Genomic DNA, 20,324 nt, shown 5'->3' with positions numbered 1-20,324 from the left:
TATGAACCAAGCTTATAGACTGCTTCATGGCATAAAATCATCAAAATGGTGGACAGAGTAGATATTGGCATGAATTGTGCTTGGCTTCTGGAGGGAGGAACATTTAATTATTCATGTGCTCTCTCCACACATTTGATACAGGCTGGGCTGTAGTCAAAATGCCCCCTGTTTCATAGCCTGATTTCAAAAGCAAAACACGGAACATATTGTCAATTTTTTTGGAGGTGTTACGTTGGGCGGTGGAGGTGAGGTGGATGAAGCCAGCTGCTAAGGTCTGGTTGCTTCCATACCCCCTTTGAAGCCCCCAAAGCAATGCTACGTTTATCACATAACTGGTGTTCACATGCTTAATATTATTATTATTAATATATTTACACCCCACCCATCAGCAAGTGGACACTCTCATAGAAACACTTGTGCAGAGATCGCTTGTACCTGTGTTCAAGAGTAACATGTAAACAAGCCTATAATGACACTCTGTTGAGGGCTTTGTAGGGTAAGAGCTTGGTATCCAGTCTCAGTCTGAGCTCCTCTCTTGCACCTCTGGTCTCCTTCCTGCGCCTAAAACGCGCTGCAGGGGAATTTCATACCTACCCACAACCTACATCTGAAGTGAAAGTTCATATAATTCACAGTGGTTCTTGAATCTTTTTTTAGATATGCGTACCCAAGTACAGTTATACTTAGAAAGAGACTATGGTATCTAAGGTTGTGTATGCTCCTGGAATTTCACCCCCGTTTGCTATAAATAAAACCCATGTCTAAACAAATCCATTTGGTGTTAACCCTAACTTTCTAGAATGGAAGCTTAGTGAGGAATGTTGCATTTCAAGTATTAATGGTGGAGATGTTGGGTGTGTGTCAGTGTCTAGGAATTCTAATTTGGGTAGTTGTTAATAAATACTGGCTATATCATTGAGAAGAGAAGGATCCTGCCGGATCAAGCCAAAAGCCCATCTAGTCCAGCATCCTGTTCTCACAGTGGCCAACCAGAGATGCCTATGGGAAACTCACAAGCAGAACATAAGCAGCACAGCTCACACTCCCGCCTGTGATTTCCAGCAACTGGAGGGAAACAAGCCAGAGCATAGCCATCATGGCTTGTGGCAAATGACAGGGTGACACACAACCTGAGTATTGGACTTGAGTGCCTATGAGCTTACTCTTCTGACACATGGGTAAGAGGAAGAACTGTCCTAATGGGATTTCCTTTTTCCTCCTTTGAAGCTCTCATGAGAAATGTGTCTTCCAAGGAGCTCTTCTGGTTGTCAGCTAGCTGCCACCTCTTTCGCTCCCTATTGCAGAGTATATGGGGTGGGCAACCTGTGACCCCCCCCTCCCCAGATATAGCTAGAGTGCAGTTCATATCATCCCTGGTCACTGACCGAGGCTGATCTGAGTTGGAGTCCAGAAATGATCCGGGGGGCCCCAAGTGTCCCACCCCATTGTAGAGTTAAGAAATACTCACAAGGTTTTTTTGCCATGTTCATCTATTGGTTGCATGGGCTGTAGAAATGTGTACTTTTGTAGTTTTTAAAGAAAGGTACAAATGCATGTGTTTTGCTCTGGAAAGAATCTAGATATCTGTTTCATGCTGCGCCTCTGCCACAGTGGAGACCCTGTGCATTTTGAAGGCTTCAGAGAACAATTATTTGACAGCAGACAGAACCCTATGCTTTTCAGCCTCTGTTTTCATTAGGTTTTTGGAGCATGTGTAGAACTAGGGTTGCCGTATTTCAAAAAGTGGAAATCCGTTGTTGAGCTTTTTGTTTTTGGCCAAAGTCGTTGAGCTGCTTTTAGTTTTGCAAGATCTATTAAAACACCCTTGGTTGCCATACGTCTGGATTTTCCTGGAAATGAAAGCAATTCTTGCCCAGACACTGTTTCCAATGGCTGAATCCCGGCAATGTCTGGGAAATTCTGGATGCATGGCAACCCTAGTAGAACATAGCTGTGAAAAGCAATGCTTGGATAGTGACCATAACATTACTGGTGGTGGTGATCAGTCTACCTTCTACTCATGCTGTCTTGACACACGTCTCTTCTTTTATTTATTAGATCTTGAGCATTCTTCCACCATAGGCTTCAAGCTGTCATGTTATGCAATTTTTAAAAGAGTGGAAACATATCAGGTTACCCACTTCCTCTTACTGCAGAGGCCTGCCATTTGATTTTCTTTGCTGGTTGCACACCCCAGCTTTTCAGTGTTAGCTTCCTTTATCTTAAAAAAAGCAACCAACGATGAAACCACAATCCCTCCTATAGAGTAAGTTCTATAGTACAGTTTGTTTAGAGTCATCACAGTATTGCTTTAGAGCAGCATTTTTCAATCTTGGGTCCCCAGATGTTCCTGGACTTACAAGCCCACCCATACTTCTGAATCCTCACCCACAGGTAAATTTCACTCCCCCAGTTTGCCCAATCATTGTTTTGCAGGCTGAGTGGAGTCTACCTGTAGTGCTGGATAGCATACAGTGGAATGAGTATCAGTGGCCTTACCTATCTGCAGCCCATGCTCCACCCATGGCCTATTCTGGCCATGCCCACTGACATGTGGTCCCTGACCATGCCCCTTGTTGCCCACCCCACATGTAGAGATGATGACACACAGGCTGAAGTGTGTGAGGGTGCTCCTTTTCTTTGATCATTAAGCAAAGGTTGCTGCTTTTAAGGCTGAAAACTTGTACACATTTCTAGTGTTTTCCAGTCTCATTGAAATCAGTGGGGCCACTTCCAAGTAAATATACGCAGGATTCGGCCATAAAATTCTGCCACAAATCTTTGATTAGAATAATTATACAATGCAGATATAGGTGCACAAATGTACTCCATTATTATCAGTGTTGCACTTTTACTACTTCTCAAAATTAGTAATGGCTGTATTGGGGAAAATAATTACATCTAGAGTTCTCAGCTCCCTTGATCCCTGCCTGGATGTCTTTTGCTTTCTGAACAACTTGTGTGTGTTTTTCAGAGTGTGTGTATGTGGATGTTAACTAAGATAACAAGCTTCCCCCTTTTTCTCTTGGAGGATAAAAGGTAATTTAACTTTGAATTCTGAAAAAAAAAAAGATGTAGCAAGATGGGTTCTGTAAGCTGGAAAATAAATTTCTGGACCTGTTGGCTGTAAGAATCATAGGAAGGCTAAAGGCTTATTCTAGGTAGTGTGATGCTGGACATAATAATTGGTGATCCATTTCTCTCCCCCTCCTACAAGTTCAGCCAAGAAGCCGAGAATCAACCCTTTGTCATTGCTTCAGCCTCCATTGACCTAACCATTCCTTGTTCCGATCTTCAGTGCAAACTGTACAACTAGAATGGAAGTACAAACGTTAGTTAAAAAATAACACTGTGAGTCAAACATAAATTCTAAACCTGGATTCCCTCCCTTTATGGAATAGTTTGACCTCCCTGACCTGACCTCCTTGACCAGAATGCCTGATGGCTTGATTAGAAGAACAATGAGGAATCCGGATTAGTGGTGACCCTAAAGATATATGTAGTACTTTTTCCATTTTGTGATATTGCCAGAGACAATAAGACCAGTAACAGAGAGGTTTGCCTTAGTTAAAACCCAAGGGCTGAATTTCCTTAGAGCAAACCTCTCCTTGACATCCCTGGGTGATACTGATGGATTAACGCTGGTGGGTGAAATTACTTTAAAAGTTTGGTGGAGGCTGTAATGAAGACTCACTTGAATTGAGTTTGCCTTGAGCAAGAAGGGAGTGTGTCTTCCTTTTGGAGTTCTGCTGGAGCGTTTCACCTTGCCTTGTGCATAATTATAATTGATGCATGGGGCAACCTGCCTAATGAAACCTGTGCCCTGCAGGTTGATAGCCCTGTATTGTACACCATCTGTAAAGGTTATGTGGAAGGTAAGCATAATAGTCCGTTGGCTTCTGTCTAAGAACCAACAGGTAGAACTTCAGCAACTGTAATCCAAGAATTATCACGGTTCTCCTTTTTTTTTTTAAAAAAAAGGCTCATTCTGCAGGACAGGGCCCTAGGCTTCAGTCCCCAAGGCCTGCCCTGACAGCACCACTGACTTCTGCTGTCCTAAACCTCTGGCCTACCTGGTAGCAAGTCAGTATGTCAAGTCCAAAGTTCAGAGTCCCAGCATCAATCCAAGCAAGCAAAGCCCAAAGACCGAAAGTTAGGAAACGCAGTCCAGGGTCAGTCCAAGCAAGCCAAGTCCAGCAGTCAGGATGCAGTCCAGAGTCAAACCTGAAGCACAGTCCAGGAACATTCAAGCCAAGGTCTACCAACAGGGGAAGTTAAGCAGACACAGCACCTCAGCTCTGCTTCCCTTTCATACTTTGCATGCTTATTGTCGCATCACGAGGAAGGTGACCCTCACCTGTTCCAAACCCACTCTAGCAGAGGAATTACACACCTTCTCCCAGAGCTAGCGAGCCCTACCTGGCCAGCTAGGAAGCTGGGCTGTAGGCCCTTGCCTGCCTCAGCCTCTTAAAGCACCCCTCCTGCTGCTCCCTAGGCCTTAGGGCCTGCCGTGTTCATGGAGACAGGTACCTTCTGGCTCTGGTGGTGAGTCCTCCTGCTCTGGTTCCTGTGCTCTGACCTCCATCCCCTTGCCACCCTCAGTCACCCTGTTTGTGCTTCCTTCCCCAACCCTTCCTTGCTTCAGCGTGTCCCAACCCTGGCTACACACCTCACCGGGAGCCCTTTCCTCCTCCCATCATCCTCCCAGTTAATGACATCTATATTTTGCTCTTATCTCACCACCTCTGGTGAGTACAATTTTGTATACCTAGTGCCTATGCCCGGAAATGCACTTTCGTATGAACAAGTAAGGCTGCAGTCCTATACACTAAAAGTCAAAGAACCTGTATGTTGCTGGACTCCCAACCCCCACAAGCCCCAGCCAGTATGGCTAATGGCCAGGAATGATGGGAGTTGTAGTCTAGCAGCATCTGGAGGATCAAAGGTTCCCCATCCCTGCAATGCATACTTAGGAATGTACCCCACTGAATGCAATAGGACTGACTGCCTGAGCAGAGTCAGCACATGTGAGTGGATTGCAGAACATTTTTTTCATATCTCCCCACCTTAACATTCTTGTTCGGTGATGACACTTCAAATTTTAGCCCATTAAGCAAGGACCAGCGGGTGTTTCCACATTGGCTTAAGCAATTTTTCATACCCTTACAGAGATCAGTATCCCGGAAAGGTCCCAAGCTCAAAGTATATTCCTGCTGTGTGTGTTTTGTTTTTCTGTACTTTAAATGACATTGCCTTATCCTTCAACCATCTCATGCTTTGAATCAGTTTTGACATAATGTCCTCTGCCCATTAAAACCACAGAAGCCATTTAATTGTTGGCTTAGTGGAAAAATACATAAGGCTGTCATCAGCTGTTGCTCTGGCAAGGCTTTCTGCAGCAGTATAAATAAATGAGGTCACAGTTCTTAAACAGGCTGTACTTGCAGGACCTCACAAGTGTGCACTCAAAACAGTGTGTGTGTATTTATATGCCTACATTTTACTGAAATTTACTGCCCCAATGTTACTTATTTGATACCAGTTTTGGAAATAGCCGTCTGGTGTGCGGAGCTCTTTGCCATTCGGAGGCTTTTAAATCCCCAGACTGTCTGAACTAATGCAATCTGTACCATCTCCTGTCAATCATCTAATATTGCTCAGCAGCTGAACTTCTATCTTGAAGACTTAACTTGTGCAGTGATGTGACTCTAAAAATAAACATGGGAGAAAAAGATGCACTAAGACTGGATCCGCACACACAATCACACACAAAGTTAAGTTGTCCATTTAGTTTTGAAACTGATGCATGCAGGTATATCTATACTGAAGAGTTAAACTGGTTTAATAGCCATTCTATTCTTCCCACTCTCTCCCCACTCCTCCCCCTACAAAACTCCACCAAGCTATAGGGTTGTGGTGTTGTTGCTGTTATTGTTGCTTAGTGGAGAGTGGACATGCTTTGGGATTCCTACTAGAGCATTCTGTGTGCTGTCAGCAGAATACAGCAGCTATTTCTAAATTTGCATCTATACTTACAATATCAATTGGCATGTGCAAATCTGCATCTTTTTGACAATGTGCAAGTGGCCACCCTATTACTCTAGGTCAGTCTGCCTGTGAGCTACCAGCTGAATGGGCATATAAACACAGTTCCTGCCTGTGTTAAGTCCAACACCCCCCACTCTACCACTCCGACCGTCCAGACAGAGGCTCTTCTGAGAGTGAACAAAGCAAAGCGTTTGCGAATGAACTGTCAGGTTCAGCAGCTTCACTGCTGGAGGGAATAGATCTGACATTATGAGGCTACTAATATGAGTTATATAAATTGATAGCTCTTTTTTGTTTGAGCCACAAGAAGATCTCTCTGGTCTAAATTTCTGGAGAGTGGGGAGGATGAACGCCACCCAATGTCAGGATAACATTTCCATGTTTTCTGCATCTTTTTTTTAACAAAGGGTGATGCTGGGGAAACTTCAGAACTTCCAAAATGGCCTGCTGCCTCAGGTAGAGAGAATGAACAAAATAGCATAGTTTCCAAACTTAAAAATGAAAAATAAAAATAAAAATCCTCCTGAACATATTTAGAATGCAGGTAACTCACATCTTACATGGGGGGGTTATGTTCCTGGTCACTGTATGAATAAGTAAAAATCATGTACAGCCAGGAACCCCTGAATCCTTCCCCCTTGCAAGGTGGAGGGCTGCTTGCCTGGCTTATGAAAGCTGGCACAAGGTTTGTAACAGGTTTCCAGAGCCCTCCCACTGCCTTCCCAAAGCCCAGTAAGCACTAGGAGTCTGCCAGAACCCTCATACCTCCTTCCCAAAGGCCAAGCCTCACGCTGCCTTCCCAAAGCTGGATAAGCCTGCAACTGCAGCTTTGTGTAGGTATGTGTGTTGAGGGGTGTGTGTGTGTGTGTGTGTGTAAATAAATGAAGAGTGGGTTTTCTCTGCTCTCCATTTATTTATTTATTCCCCTCGCACCCACTCAAAGCTGCCATCATGTAAGTAAAATAAGTATAAGTTACCTGTACACCATAATTCCGCATAGCACTTTTTTCTTGCTTGCTTTAAAATGGTACTGTTTTGTGATAATCCCAGCCAGGTTCAGAGGTAGGCTGAGGTCTGGCATTTGTGAGATTATTGTTATCATTTGTTAAATTTTTATACTGCTTTTCACCCAAAATTCACAGGGTGGTTTACAACCTAAACACAAAGAATACCCAATACAGTGGTACCTCGGGTTAAGAACTTAATTCATTCTGGAGGTCCGTTCTTAACCTGAAACTGTTCTTAACCTGAGGTACCACTTTAGCTAATGGGGCCTCCCGCTGCCACCACATGATTTCTGTTCTCATCCTGAAGCAAAGTTCTTAACCTGAGGTACTATTTCTGGGTTAGACGAGTTTGTAACCTGAAGCCTATGTAACCTGAAGCGTCTGTAACCCGAGGTACCACTGTACATCTAAGAGCTTTACCATATCTGCTTTACATAGAACACAAAGAAAGGTTGGAGGCAGCATGAGAGAACTGTCGGTTGCACCCCCAAGAAACTGAGCCTTCTTTGTGCCATCCCACAACACAACATGTTACTGATCATCATGATCATTTACTAGCTTTGGTGAGGATCTTTTATCCTCAGCGGTGCATTCTAATGAAGACATAGCTGAACTGGTATAAACTAGAGTGTGTTGCAGAAAGTCCTTGGGAGAAGAAGGGCTTTCTGGTGGTTGGTTAACTTGCTTTTGGGTGAATTAAAATAAATCAATGGAGCTATAAAACATTACACAGCACAGGCCCCAAGGCCTTCAGGAATGGGCTATGCTGAAAATACATTTTTTAAATATAAAGTTCATCAACTGTCATAGGCAAGGACGGCAACACTTTTCGGAATATCAAGTGCTTGTTTTTCAGGCTCTGAACTTATATTTTAATGCCATCGCTAGATGTTAGTGAACTTTGCAGCACGTATTCCATGATCGTTGTTGATGGGCTGTGGGGCATTGCTAGCGGAAAGGATCTGATAACTTCTTTTTCTGATTCTGCATAGATACATCCAAAAGATAGCTTCAGATAACTGGGTGGTCTCTGTGAGCTTGCTTGCAACGATTTCCAAGCAGGATATAATTTTGGTTTACTCTCTGGCTAACAACATGATGACACAGATATGTTTAGAAACAACAACATACACTGAACTCACCTACAACCAATGGATTGTGTCTTATGTCATACTTGGAGTAGATCAACTGAAGAGTTAATTTTTCAATGGGATAACTCTGAGTTTGACTTAGATGCAACCCAATAATTCCCAGGTGCATGTTTTGGCAGGGACTTCAATACATATTGTTACTGATACAGTCAGATTCCAAAAACATTAATCTTTCTATTTATAAATAAATGTATGCTGAATGTAAGCCTTTATGTATCTGCTTTAGCCAGTTTTCCTATTTCCCCCCTCCATGCTTTAAGCATGGACTGTCTGAACCTGTTTACTGTTGTAAAACCTCACACGCACAGTATGTAAAAGAATGGAAGTTTACAACCCCCCTCTCCATGTCTCTTCCCCCAATCTTATACAGTCATACCTCAGAAGTTGAACAGAATCTGTTCCATAAGTCCATTCGACTTCCAAAATGTTTGGAAACCAAGGTGCGGCTTCCGATTGGCTGCAGGAAGCTCCTGCATCCAATTGGAAACCATGGAAGCCACACCGGATGTTCAGGTTCCAAAGAACGTTCACAGACCAGAACAATCACTTCCGGGTTTGCAGTGTTCAGGGCCCAAAATGTCTGAGCTGCAAGGCATTCAACTTCCAAGGTACGACTGTACTGTATACAGTGTCAAAGTCTCATATTGAATAGGAATGCTCTGAAAAAAAGGACTTTATCATCTGAAAAGAGACAATGTATGTAATTTTGTAACCCAAGAAAATCTTTAATAAAAACAATTTAAAAAATAAACTTTAGTCCTTCCTGGGTAGATTTTATCTTTTGCAAAGCATTTTGAAAATTGTTTGCATCCCCCAGGATCCTGACTCTGCTACTACAGCAGATTAATTTCAAGGGGTGTCCAGAGCACTCTCTAGTCCTGTTGTGTCAGATGAGTTTCAGTTAGTAAGGCTTGTGCATGTAGATAAGGTGCTTGGATCACTCAGGATGACCCCTTGTGCTCTGGACTCTTGCCACTCTCGGCTGGGACCAGGGAGGTGGTTAATGCCTCCCTGTGAGAGGGGATGGTCCCTGCCTGCTTGAAGGAAGCCAGTGGTCAGACCACTCCTTAAGAAGCCCTCTCTGGGTTCAGGAAATCTAAAGTAACAAAATGCTTGTGAACCAGGAATGTCTCCACAGCGAGGCAGGATGCCCTCCCTATAGAGACATGCCTGGTTCACAAGCGTTTTGCTTTAGGTATACAATTGTTATACTCCTTAATAATAGAATAAAGATGTCTATTTCTATTGATTTTATTGATTTTCACTTTTATTTATGCAAAAAGTGGCTTGCATAAAAACAATACACGCCAGTGAAATTTCCTTAAAAGCAAGAGGGAAATAAAATGCAACTGTGTATCTCAAATTAAACAGAGTGGTGTACCAAACAAAACAAAACGAAAATAAAAATGGTAAGAGTCCAGGAAAGCAGAAGTGTTTAAAGGTCACGACAGTCTCTTATCTCATGAATTACACAAGGGAGGGCTCTACAGAGGGTTAGGCCACAGGAGGCGCGCTTCTGCCTTGTAGGAAGTCACAATGGGGTGGTCGTTGAACAACCAGTATGGTTTCCCCAGGGGGTTTTAAAGACTGGCCTGCTCTGTATGGAGAAAGGAGGCCTGTTAGACAGTAGCTGAGGCATTCTTATTTACCCAGGATTTTTAAAATAATGTGTATAGTACTTCTCTGTTTCTGTTTTATTCACTTCTGCTTATATTGTTGCTATTTACTGTTGTACACTTCCCTGAAATAGAAATTTGGAATCTGCACTGTTCATTTAAATGTTTTTATGCCTTCATCAGTTTCTGTTGTTCATAATCGCCTGCCCTCTCCCATATTATGGTTGCTGGTGACTTTCCTGGCCCTTTGCTTTTTGGAATTAGGAAAGGGTGTTTTTGTATAGGCTTAGGGTTGACTATTGGCTACCTCTTATACTGGTATCCCTTTTAAGGTGGCTACTTCCCCTTGCTTGCTTGCCATTTTAGTAGAGAGAGAGGAGAAATTTGATTTCCCTTTGCATTTCAAGGTGAACTTACCAAATTTGCACTTCTCAAAACAATGTGAAACATAGTTGTCTTTTATTCATTTATTCATTCATTTTATTTGTATGCTGATTTTCTGCAAAAAAAAAAGCACATGCTAAAAGTGGCTCACAATAAAGAAGCAGGGATGCGTTTCAAACACTACAAAAACCATTTCATAATAACATAGTAAAACATAAATATGACAACCTACTCCAAAACCATATTTCAATACTGTAAATATAACAAGATTCTTTAAACAACATGCAACAGCCTAAAGCAATGAGAACAAGGGAGCTTCAGTTTGACCTTAGAAACACCCCTCCCATCTTGTTCCCTCTCCTGAAGCAACCATCAAATTCCTTTTGGGTTTGCAAGAAATGTGTGTATTGTGCACAAAAAATGCAAATGTTAGGAAAAATAACATAGAATTTTCTGCAAGAAATTTCCCCTAATAATACATTTATGTAAGTCGGAAATGCTCTTATATTTCTAGGAAGTATTGAAGTTGTATTTAAGGTTGCTCCCTCTCTTTGGGCAGAGGCTCTGTGTTTTTTAGGAGCTGCATAGCAAGGAAAATGAATCAGGTACAGTATAGAGATAAGAAAGTCTGTGCAGATTGAAATTTGCCATCCTGCAGCTGTTAAAGAGATGGAGCTTCTGTCCCGATTGGCTGGTGCCCATGGGGACTAGTAGGGCAGAAACCAAGGGTAGAGGGAGTCGGAGCCAATGACAGGCAGAGCCAACTAATTCTAATCTTCTCCCCCATCCTCTTCTCCCTGATGAGCTCTTACAAAGTTTGTTTCAGCACTGAAACTAAAGAGGAGGAAGCTGTCAGGCTGCCTGTAAGTAAGAAGGCAGGTAGGTTGAGGCGGACTGAGGGTAAACTGAGGCTACTGGGCCTGGGCCCCTTTAGCATTAATGGACCAGCCTGCACTGGCTTCCAGTGGGTGTTGAGGGGAGTAACAACCCTACTTCCCCCAAAAAGAACAATTGGGTATGGTTAAATAAGCACTGAGTGTTAGTAGAAAAAATGTTTGCAGCTGTGCTTAAAGCCAGAGTTGCTATCTATTGATGCTACTAACCTTTCTTGTGTAATAAGGGAAGACATAGGTAAAAAATAGTTATCCAGCTACCTTTGCTCTGAATTAAGGGAAAGGGACCATAAAGGACTTGGATGCAGCCCGAAGCAAAATAAGCTCACTTTCGCCAAACTTTCTGAAATGCCTTTTTCTGATTCATAAGCGAGCAAACAAAAATGCCAAAAGGTTAATCAGATCTCTAACCTGTCCATCACCTCTTTACCTGTGTTCTTATTACCTTGTGTTCCTCTCTTAAAATAACCGGTTGGTGTTTCATTATTTCACATGGTGTAAAAGCGTCTCTATTAAAGTGAAACGCCCTCCCATCAGATGTCAAAGAGATAAACAACTACCTGACATTTAGAAGACATCTGAAGGCAGCCCTGTTTAGGGAATTTTTTAATGTGTGACATTTTAATGTATTTTTAATCTTTGTTGGAAGCCACCCAGAGTGGCTGGGGAAACCCAGCCAGATGGGCAGGGTAGAAATAAATTATTATTGTTGCTATTGTTATAAAATATAAGTGTCTTAACTTTGGGGGGATCTTAGCTGGAATGTCTAAAGGTTTTTATTCTGGCACATAGGCTTATAGACAAGATAAGAATATAAAGAGTTGTTAATAGAAAGTCTCTTAGCTGCCATAGTTTGAACCTTTGCCTTTTACCAAAAGCAATTATTATTATTTTTCAACCTTCTTTCCAAGAGCTACATCACTTTTTAGACAAGGTGTCTCTGGTTCTTGCAATTTTCTCTTATCTTTGTCAGTTTGCATAAAGCTGCATTGCTCTTGCATTAGTGCCTTATTTCACATGCCGTTAGTGAAAGCTTAACCTATAATCACCCATGTGTACACAAGGGATATAGCTGTATTTTTCCTCCTCCCTGTTAGGCAAATGCTGCTCCAACCACCTGTTAGCATTACATCACTGGCTCCCAAGAACACAGTTGTACCAAAAGGCCTGAAACAAAGTAGCTCTTCTTGCATTGTTTGCACTCAAAGAGCTGATGTCATGCCGAGCTGATGTCATTGTATGTCTTTGTGTAATTGCCATGGAAACCAGGCAGGTGGGGAGCCTGAGCTGATGTCATCTCAGAACGAGGTGTAGAAAGTTCTTAAGCTTCTGTTTTTCTCTTCAGATTTTGTGGGACAGCGTTAGACAACAGATTGGAAAATCCCAAAGTACGTTAGGACAATATTCTTTTAAAAAGTGTATCAGTCTGGGGTGCATTGGTTGAAACCCCCTCACCCTTCAAGTGCCCTCTCTTTGAGAAGTCATCTTTTATGAAGCAGAATAATCAATTATGGAACTATGTAAGGAGTGTTACCATTTCACAGGCAAAACAAAAATGTTATTGTGGAATCTAAATGGATCATCTCCCTGATTTGAGAGGGGTGGTGGTGGTGGTATTTATTTACTATTTCCTGCATCTGAAAAAAGTGCAATCTGGGAAATGAAAAAATTATAAAATACCTGTGTAACACAACCGTGTGTGTGTGTGTTTTTTTAAAGTTTGAAAAACTATGTTTATGAAAAATAGTTTAGCAGTCACTGGAGTGCATTCAAAATAAAAAGCTAAAGGTAAAGGTACCCCTGCCCGTACGGGCCAGTCTTGACAGACTCTAGGGTTGTGTGCCCATCTCACTCAAAGAGGCCGGGGGCCAGCGCTGTCCGAAGACACTTCCGGGTCACGTGGCCAGCGTGACATCGCTGCTCTGGCGAGCCAGAGCCGCACAGAGAAACACCGTTTACCTTCCCGCTAGTAAGCGGTCCCTATTTATCTACTTGCACCCGAGAGTGCTTTCGAACTGCTAGGTTGGCAGGCGCTGGGACCGAACAGCGGGAGCGCACCGCATTCAAAATAGGCATGCTTAAAATATATTGGGTGATATCCACTGTTAGTAAGACTCAGAGTAGACCCATTGAAATCATTGGATGTAGGCGAGGCTGCGTATGCACTATACATTTAAAGCAGTATCAGGCCATTTTAAACAAGCATGGCTTTCACCAAATAATCCTGGGTCATGTAGTTTGTCCACGGTGCTAATTGTTGTTAGGAGACAGAACTAGAATTCTCTAGAAAGAGGGAATGGTTGTTAAAGCCCTCTGGGAATAGAGGACTCCTAACAACTCTCAGCATCCTTAACAAACCACAATTCCCAGGTAAGTGAGGGAAATTACTTTTCACACTGTTGGGACTATTTCACTTTTTCTGTGTGCCATTTAGCTGCCAGTGTATAACACCCTACAGTTTGGGGACCAGGATACCAGAAAGTTCATCTCACCCCTTATATCAATCAATCAGTGCACTCAGAAGTTGAGGGCCTCCTGGAGATACCTTTAGGAGATCCTAGAATTTGATTGAAAGTAAACCTCCAAACCTAATGGGTAAATCATAGAAGGGACCTTGAGGATAATCTATAGTCCAGCCCCCTGCAATGCAGGAATATGCAACTGTCCCATACGGGGATCGAACTTCCAACCTTGGTGTCATCAGTACCATGCTCTAACCAACGGAGCTATCCAGGCTCTACACAGTGTATAACTCAGAACTTTAGTGTTGAGGCGCCTCCCGTACCCTTTGGAATTTCCGCTCTGTTAAATATCACATAGGTGCCATCACTGAAGACCATCTACTGAAGACCATTGTCTTCCAACAAGCCTTTCAAGTAGAGATATTTCCAAGTCTGCATCTATATGACTGGGAGTGGCTGCCAAGACCATATAACACTGGTCCTGAAAGTCCTGCATTGGCTCCCAGTACATTTCCAAGCACAATTCAAAGTGTTGGTGCTGGCCCTTTAAATCCGTAAATGGCTTTGGCCCTGTACAGTGGTACCTCGGGTTAAGTACTTAATACGTTCTGGAGGTCCGTTCTTAAACTGAAACTGTTCTTAACCTGAAGCACCACTTTAGCTAATGGGGCCTCCTCCTCCTCCTGCTGTGCCGCCAGAGCATGATTTCTGTTCTCATCCTGAAGCAAAGTTCTATTTCTGGGTTAGCGGAGTCTGTAACCTGAAGCATATGTAACCTGAAGCGTATGTAACCTGAGGTACCACTGTATACCCGAAGGAGCATCTCCACCCCCATCATTCAGCCCGGACACTGAGGTCCAGCTCCAAGGGCCTTCTGGCAGTTCCCTCACTGCGAGGAGTGAGGTTACAGGGAACCAGGCAGAGGGCCTTCTCAGTAGTGGTGCCCGCCCTGTGGAATGCCCTCCCATCAGATGTCAAGGAAATAAACAGCTATCTGACTTTTAGAAGACATCTGAAGGCAGTCCTGTTTAGGGAAGATTTTAATGTTTGATGTTTTATTGTGTTTTTAATACTCTGTTGGGAGCAGCCCAGAATGGCTGGGTAAAGCCAGCCAGATGGGCAGGGTAATAATAATAATAATAATAATAATAATAATAATAATGGAATTGCAACATTTTATCATTTGTGTGCTTGTCTGCCTGGGCTCCTTTGGGTAGACGGGTGGGATATAAATATTAATAATGATGATACTAACTAAATAATATCTCAGGTTCCTGACCTCCTCCTTTTTAAAATCTCTCTGTGCTGCAGGTGGACTCAGCAGTTTTAAACAGAACCACGAAAACCTCTGTGACAACTCCCTCCAACTCCAAGAGTGCCCCGAAGGCGGAGGAGGGGGCGGTGCTGCTGCCGCGGTGACCTGCACGCTACCTCAGTCCATCCCGACCACCCCAGACATTGAGAACGCCGAGCTCACGCCCATCTTGCCCTTCTTGTTTCTTGGCAATGAGCACGACGCTCAGGACTTGGAGAAGATGCAGCGGCTGAACATCGGCTACGTCATCAACGTCACCACTCACCTCCCTCTCTACCATTACGAGAAAGGCTTGCTCAACTACAAGCGGCTCCCGGCCACAGACAGCAACAAGCAGAATCTCAGGCAGTACTTCGAAGAGGCTTTCGAATTCATCGGTAACTATCCTAGCAAAACGGCCGCGATGGCTGCTTTGGCGGCGCAAATGCATTTAGTTCCGGGCTGACAGGCATGGAACTGATTATCTTTGCCCAAGGGGGTGGGAAGCAGCTTTATCATGTTGTGTTGTTGTCTGAGCATTTCGGCACTTGCAGAACTTTCCATCGGCCTATGGTAGTGCTGCCAAAGAAATCTGGTCGCTTCCCGTGTTTTATTATCGTTTTTCAGGCCTCTTTGTACGTTATGCAGCATAATGACAGCTGGGATAGCACAGCTGGTAGAGAATGAGACTTGTAATCTCTGGGTTGTGGGTTCAAGCCCCACAATGGGCAAGAGATTCCCCCATTGCAGAGGGTTGGAATAGATGAGCCTTGGCAGTCCCTTCCAACTCTGATTCTGCAATGTGCATGTGTGTTTAAACTTGCAAGATTTCAGGAGCACACCTGTGTTTTCTGGAGGGGGCATGCTAGATGGGCAGCTGCTGGCAGCGCCCATTCTCGTATGATTCAGATGTTTGCAAAACATCTGTTTCTCATATTCACACTTTGGCTGCCTTCAGACATGGGAAATATTGTGCTTGTTTTCCTGAATACAATGCTAGCACTTCTGCACCTTGCACACTGCAGTACCTGTTATGGAGTAGCAGTGTTTTGATGGATATACCAGCATGTCACACTAAACATCATTCCCAACAGTGGCCATGGCGTGACACAAGAACAAATGTCATTGGACAATGTTGCTCCTCCCACGCCCTTTCCACACATGTGTGCTTCTCTTCAGGAAAGAACAGGATGCCACTATAACGTCCCAAATTTCATCACTTCGCTTCCATCATTTTCTTGGTTAAGGTGGCTGCAAATGGATCTTTTTCCTAGAATTAAATTACATGGAAACAAGTGCCCCCAACAACCCCCTGCAGCCTCAATTATACATTGAGGCTTTGGGGGTAGGAAATGTGGCTGCAAGAGGGAGGATGGAATGAGAAACGTAGGCTGACATAAAAGCCAAGCCATTGGGTACAGGTGGTTGGAAGATCATGTCCACAGTCACACCTGCAGTGCATTAATCTGTTGGCAACTCATTGATGCATTGCATTGAGTGTGTGGATGTTAGTGGGGAGGAAGCCAGGAGCATGTGGACATTATGAGTGGGGCCAATGGGTGTGATCCTGCTTCCACCTCCACGTATGACATACAGTGGTACCTCGGGTTAAGAACTTAATTCATTCCGGAGGTCCGTTCTTAACCTGAAACTGTTTTTAACCTGAGGTACCACTTTAGCTGGGGGACGTGGGTGGCGCTGTGGGTTAAACCACAGAGCCTAGGACTTGCCGATCAGAAGGTCGGCAGTTCGAATCCCTGCAATTGGGTGAGCTCCCATTGCTTGGTCCCTGCTCTTGCCAACCTAGCAGTTCGAAAGCACATCAAAAGTGCAAGTAGATAAATAGGTAAGGTAAGGTAAACGGCATTTCCGTGCACTGCTCTGGTTCGCCAGAAGCGGCTTAATCATGCTGTCCACATGACCCGGAAGCTGTACGCTGGCTCCCTCGGCCAATAAAGCGAGATGAGCGCTGCAACCCCAGTCGGTCACGACTGGACCTAATGATCAGGGGTCCCTTTACCTTTACCTTTACCACTTTAGCTAATGGGGCCTCCCACTGCTGCTGCGCCACTGGAGCATGATTTCTGTTCTCATCCTGAAGCAAAGTTCTTAACCTGAGGTACTATTTCTGGGTTAGCGGAGTCTGTAACCTGAAGCGTATGTAACCTGAAGCATCTGTAACCTGAGGTACCACTGTACAGTATAGACAGTGAGGAGTTTGTATGAACACCCCAGTGCACAGAAGGTGAAAGCAGTGGGGTATTCTAAGGCATACGCTGAAAATAATAATAATAATAATAATAATAATAATAATAATAATAATAATAATAATAATTGTACCCTGCAAATCTGGCTGGGCTTCCCCAGCCACTCTGGGTGGCTTCCAACAAAGATTAAAAATACATTAAAATGTCTCATATTAAAAACTTCTCTGAACAGGGCTGCCTTCAGATGTCTTTTAAATGTCAGGTAGTTGTTTATCTCTTTGACATCTGATGGGAGGGCGTTCCCATTTGGCTTCACCTTTCAGAGTAAGAATATTTTTAAGGGGTGGTAGAAATAGGTGATTTTGCTGCCAGAAGATGTGGTGATGGCCACCAATGTGAATATTTCTAAAAAGAAGGAATATACCAATTCGTGGAAGATAAGGCTATCAATGACTGCTAGTCATAGCAGCTATACGTAGGAGATGGATTGAACAGCGTAACTCTTTCTCATTTCAATCTTGCTGGTGCTCAGACACAGGCTCATTTTGTTCTGGGATGGAGATGATAGATAGATCGATAGATCGATCAATAGGTGATAGATATAATCCACATTTAAATTTTATGCATTTTGTATGCAAAATGCACACTTTTTAATGCTTCTCCAATCTGTAACATATGCAATTTGCTTGTATCTCTCACACAAAAGTGATATTTTTGTGCACATAATCTGCACACAAGCTACACTGCAACATCTAGTACATAATCGACAGGGGATTACATTCTGTTTTTTTTTATAATAATTTTTATTAAAATTTTCCTTTTACAAATTCGCCATCTTTTTGGACTTCCACCAGCTTCTCCACCAATCATCCATATTTTCCATTTTTACGCATTCTCTATATTTAGTATTGCCATTTAATATTATCCTTTCAATTCTAACAGGGGATTACATTCTGATCTGCCTGCACTTTTGGGAGCACTGGATCATGTCAGTCTGCTGTGAAAAGCAGACTGAACAACTTCTTTCCCCATCCCTAACTGTATGCTACCTTTGGTTTCAGAGGCATTAGGCCTCTAAAAACCTTTTGTTAGGAGCAGCCGTGAGAGAAGCCAGTTGCCCCCATGCATGTCGTGCCTGGGGGCTTCCCAGAGGCGTCCGATTAGTCACTGTACGAAGGAGGATGCCTTTGGGCTGATCTGCTGTGGCTCTTAGTCAGTTTTCCTATCCTTGCAATCAGGGAAAAATCATTTCGTGTCTTTCTTCCTAGAAAGGTACCACCTGATATTACTAATTCTAAATTCTACTACAGTAAGAGATAAAAGGTAAAGGTACCCCTGCCCGTACGGGCCAGTCGTGTCCGACTCTAGGGTTGTGCGCCCATCTCACTTAAGAGGCCGGGGGCCAGCGCTGTCCAGAGACACTTCCGGGTCATGTGGCCAGCGTGACGAAGCTGCTCTGGCGAGCCAGCACCAGCGCAGCACACGGAAACGCTGTTTACCTTCCCGCTATAAAGCGGTACCTATTTATCTACTTGCACTTAGGGGTGCTTTCAAACTGCTAGGTGGGCAGGAGCTGGGACCGAACGACGGGAGCTCACCCCGCCACGGGGATTCGAACCGCCGACCATGCGATCGGCAAGCCCTAGGCGCTGAGGTTTTACCCACAGCGCCACCCGCGTCCCACCCACAGTAAGAGATACGACTACAGAATTTCTCCCATTTGAAAATTTAACTGCTTTTAACCACAGCCAAAGGAGATTGCAAGCCTTTCTGTCTTGAAGTCACTGATCTCACCACATGACAAAAATGTTTACTCAGTGCCAGAGTTCTGAAATCCACAGTTGAGCAATACCTTTTATTTGGACCAACCAAAACATCACAAAAATAGTGAGCAAGCTTTTAAAGTTCTTTTGTTGTGTTTTTCCTCTCCCATCCGCACCCTGTATAGACTTTGCATAGACATACAAAACAATGATGAAGAGTTCTGGAGAACTCAAAAGCTTGCTCAATGTTTTGAGGCCCAGTGTTTTTTCCTGTTTAACATACTGTTAATGCCTTCTTGTGTTTAGGACAGATGTTCATAATAACGGAAAGCAGAGCCAGTGTTGGCTTTTTGGAAATCTTGGTCCCTTTTTGCATCTTTCTTTTACCACTGTGTCATAAATATGGGAGAACAATGAAATGGAGGGCAAAAAGATGTCTACCCTTGACTAATCCTTTTTTAACCAATACTTTTACAGACTGTCTCTTAAATACCACGTAAGGCTATACGATGGGCAATTCTATCCATCTATCATCTATCTATCTAAATTAAATTCTTACACCCCACCCCTTTTCACTTTGGTAACTATAGCCTAGAGCTATGCCTGCATGTTTGATGAACATATATTTCTTTGTCTTGACTTTTTAGTAGGATAAATATTCTGTTAAGTAACTAGTCAGAGCTTAGCTTTGCCCTAGGGACAGTTTAAATTGGATCTGCAAAGATCTGGGTGTCTTAAATAGATTTTCTCCCTGCTCCCAAAGCAGGGTTTTATGAAGGCTGAAATAAAGGCAGAAGGCCTGTGGAACATCAATGTGTGTCCTTCCCAAGAATCAAACTGAAGCACAGTCTTGTTCCGTAAGACGAGCCGTGCTGGATCAGGCCACCAGTCCACCTGGCTTAGGTCACTTTGAAGGTCACTTTCACATCACTTTTTATGCAGCTAAAGATATGTACAAATGTGGAGAAGCACACACTCAACACATTAGGAACTGGAGGTTTGCTGCAGGGGAAATGTGGTTTCCCAGCATTCCCAGGTTTCTGTCTCTTAATGTGTGAATTGGCCCTTGCAAAACTCATGAATGACAAAAATTCGAAACAAAAATTCTGGATTCTATGTGGTTTCCATAATTCAGCTGGCTTTTGGTGAGCCTTGGATAAAAGGCACACATGACTCGCTGGAGTGTAAAAAAAAAAAAAAAGATGAATATTTTCCCCCTACCAGATCAGAAGGGCTATTGGGAGAAAAGGTTTTGTGGGGAGGGTCACCTGTGGCATGTAGAACAAACCACATCTGCCACCCAGAGTTGGCTCCTATGATGCACATACACAAATACTCCCAGAACAGGTGCATTCCACACCACGGCATTATGTTTTAATATAAAATCAGCACTTTTTGTTTTATTGTATAATTGCAGTTTCCCAGATCTAAAGCTCACCCCCCTCCCCCGGGCATTCCACAATGGTTGTGTTATGTTGTTGAATGTGCACCAACAGAGG

The 20,324-nt window shown here is 43.4% G+C and overlaps 1 protein-coding gene and 1 long non-coding RNA gene across 3 annotated transcripts in view; one reads left to right on the top strand and one right to left on the bottom strand.

The window, feature by feature from the left end:
• Positions 1-20,324, bottom strand: part of LOC310674322 — a 45,909-nt gene that overhangs the window by 4,161 nt on the left and 21,424 nt on the right. The window lies entirely within an intron of this gene.
• DUSP10 (dual specificity phosphatase 10) overlaps positions 1-20,324 on the top strand; it is a 49,902-nt gene that overhangs the window by 25,550 nt on the left and 4,028 nt on the right. For both annotated transcript variants that reach the window (XM_083433310.1, XM_083433309.1), the window contains exon 3: positions 14,873-15,253. In XM_083433310.1, the coding sequence (XP_083289436.1) occupies positions 14,873-15,253 (381 nt within the window). The remainder of the gene's footprint in view (positions 1-14,872; positions 15,254-20,324) is intronic.

This window comes from Podarcis tiliguerta (genome assembly GCF_965153285.1).
Source record: "Podarcis tiliguerta genome assembly, chromosome: 3".
Taxonomy (NCBI): Eukaryota; Metazoa; Chordata; class Lepidosauria; order Squamata; family Lacertidae; genus Podarcis; species Podarcis tiliguerta.
This window is presented reverse-complemented; position numbering and strand designations above follow the sequence as displayed.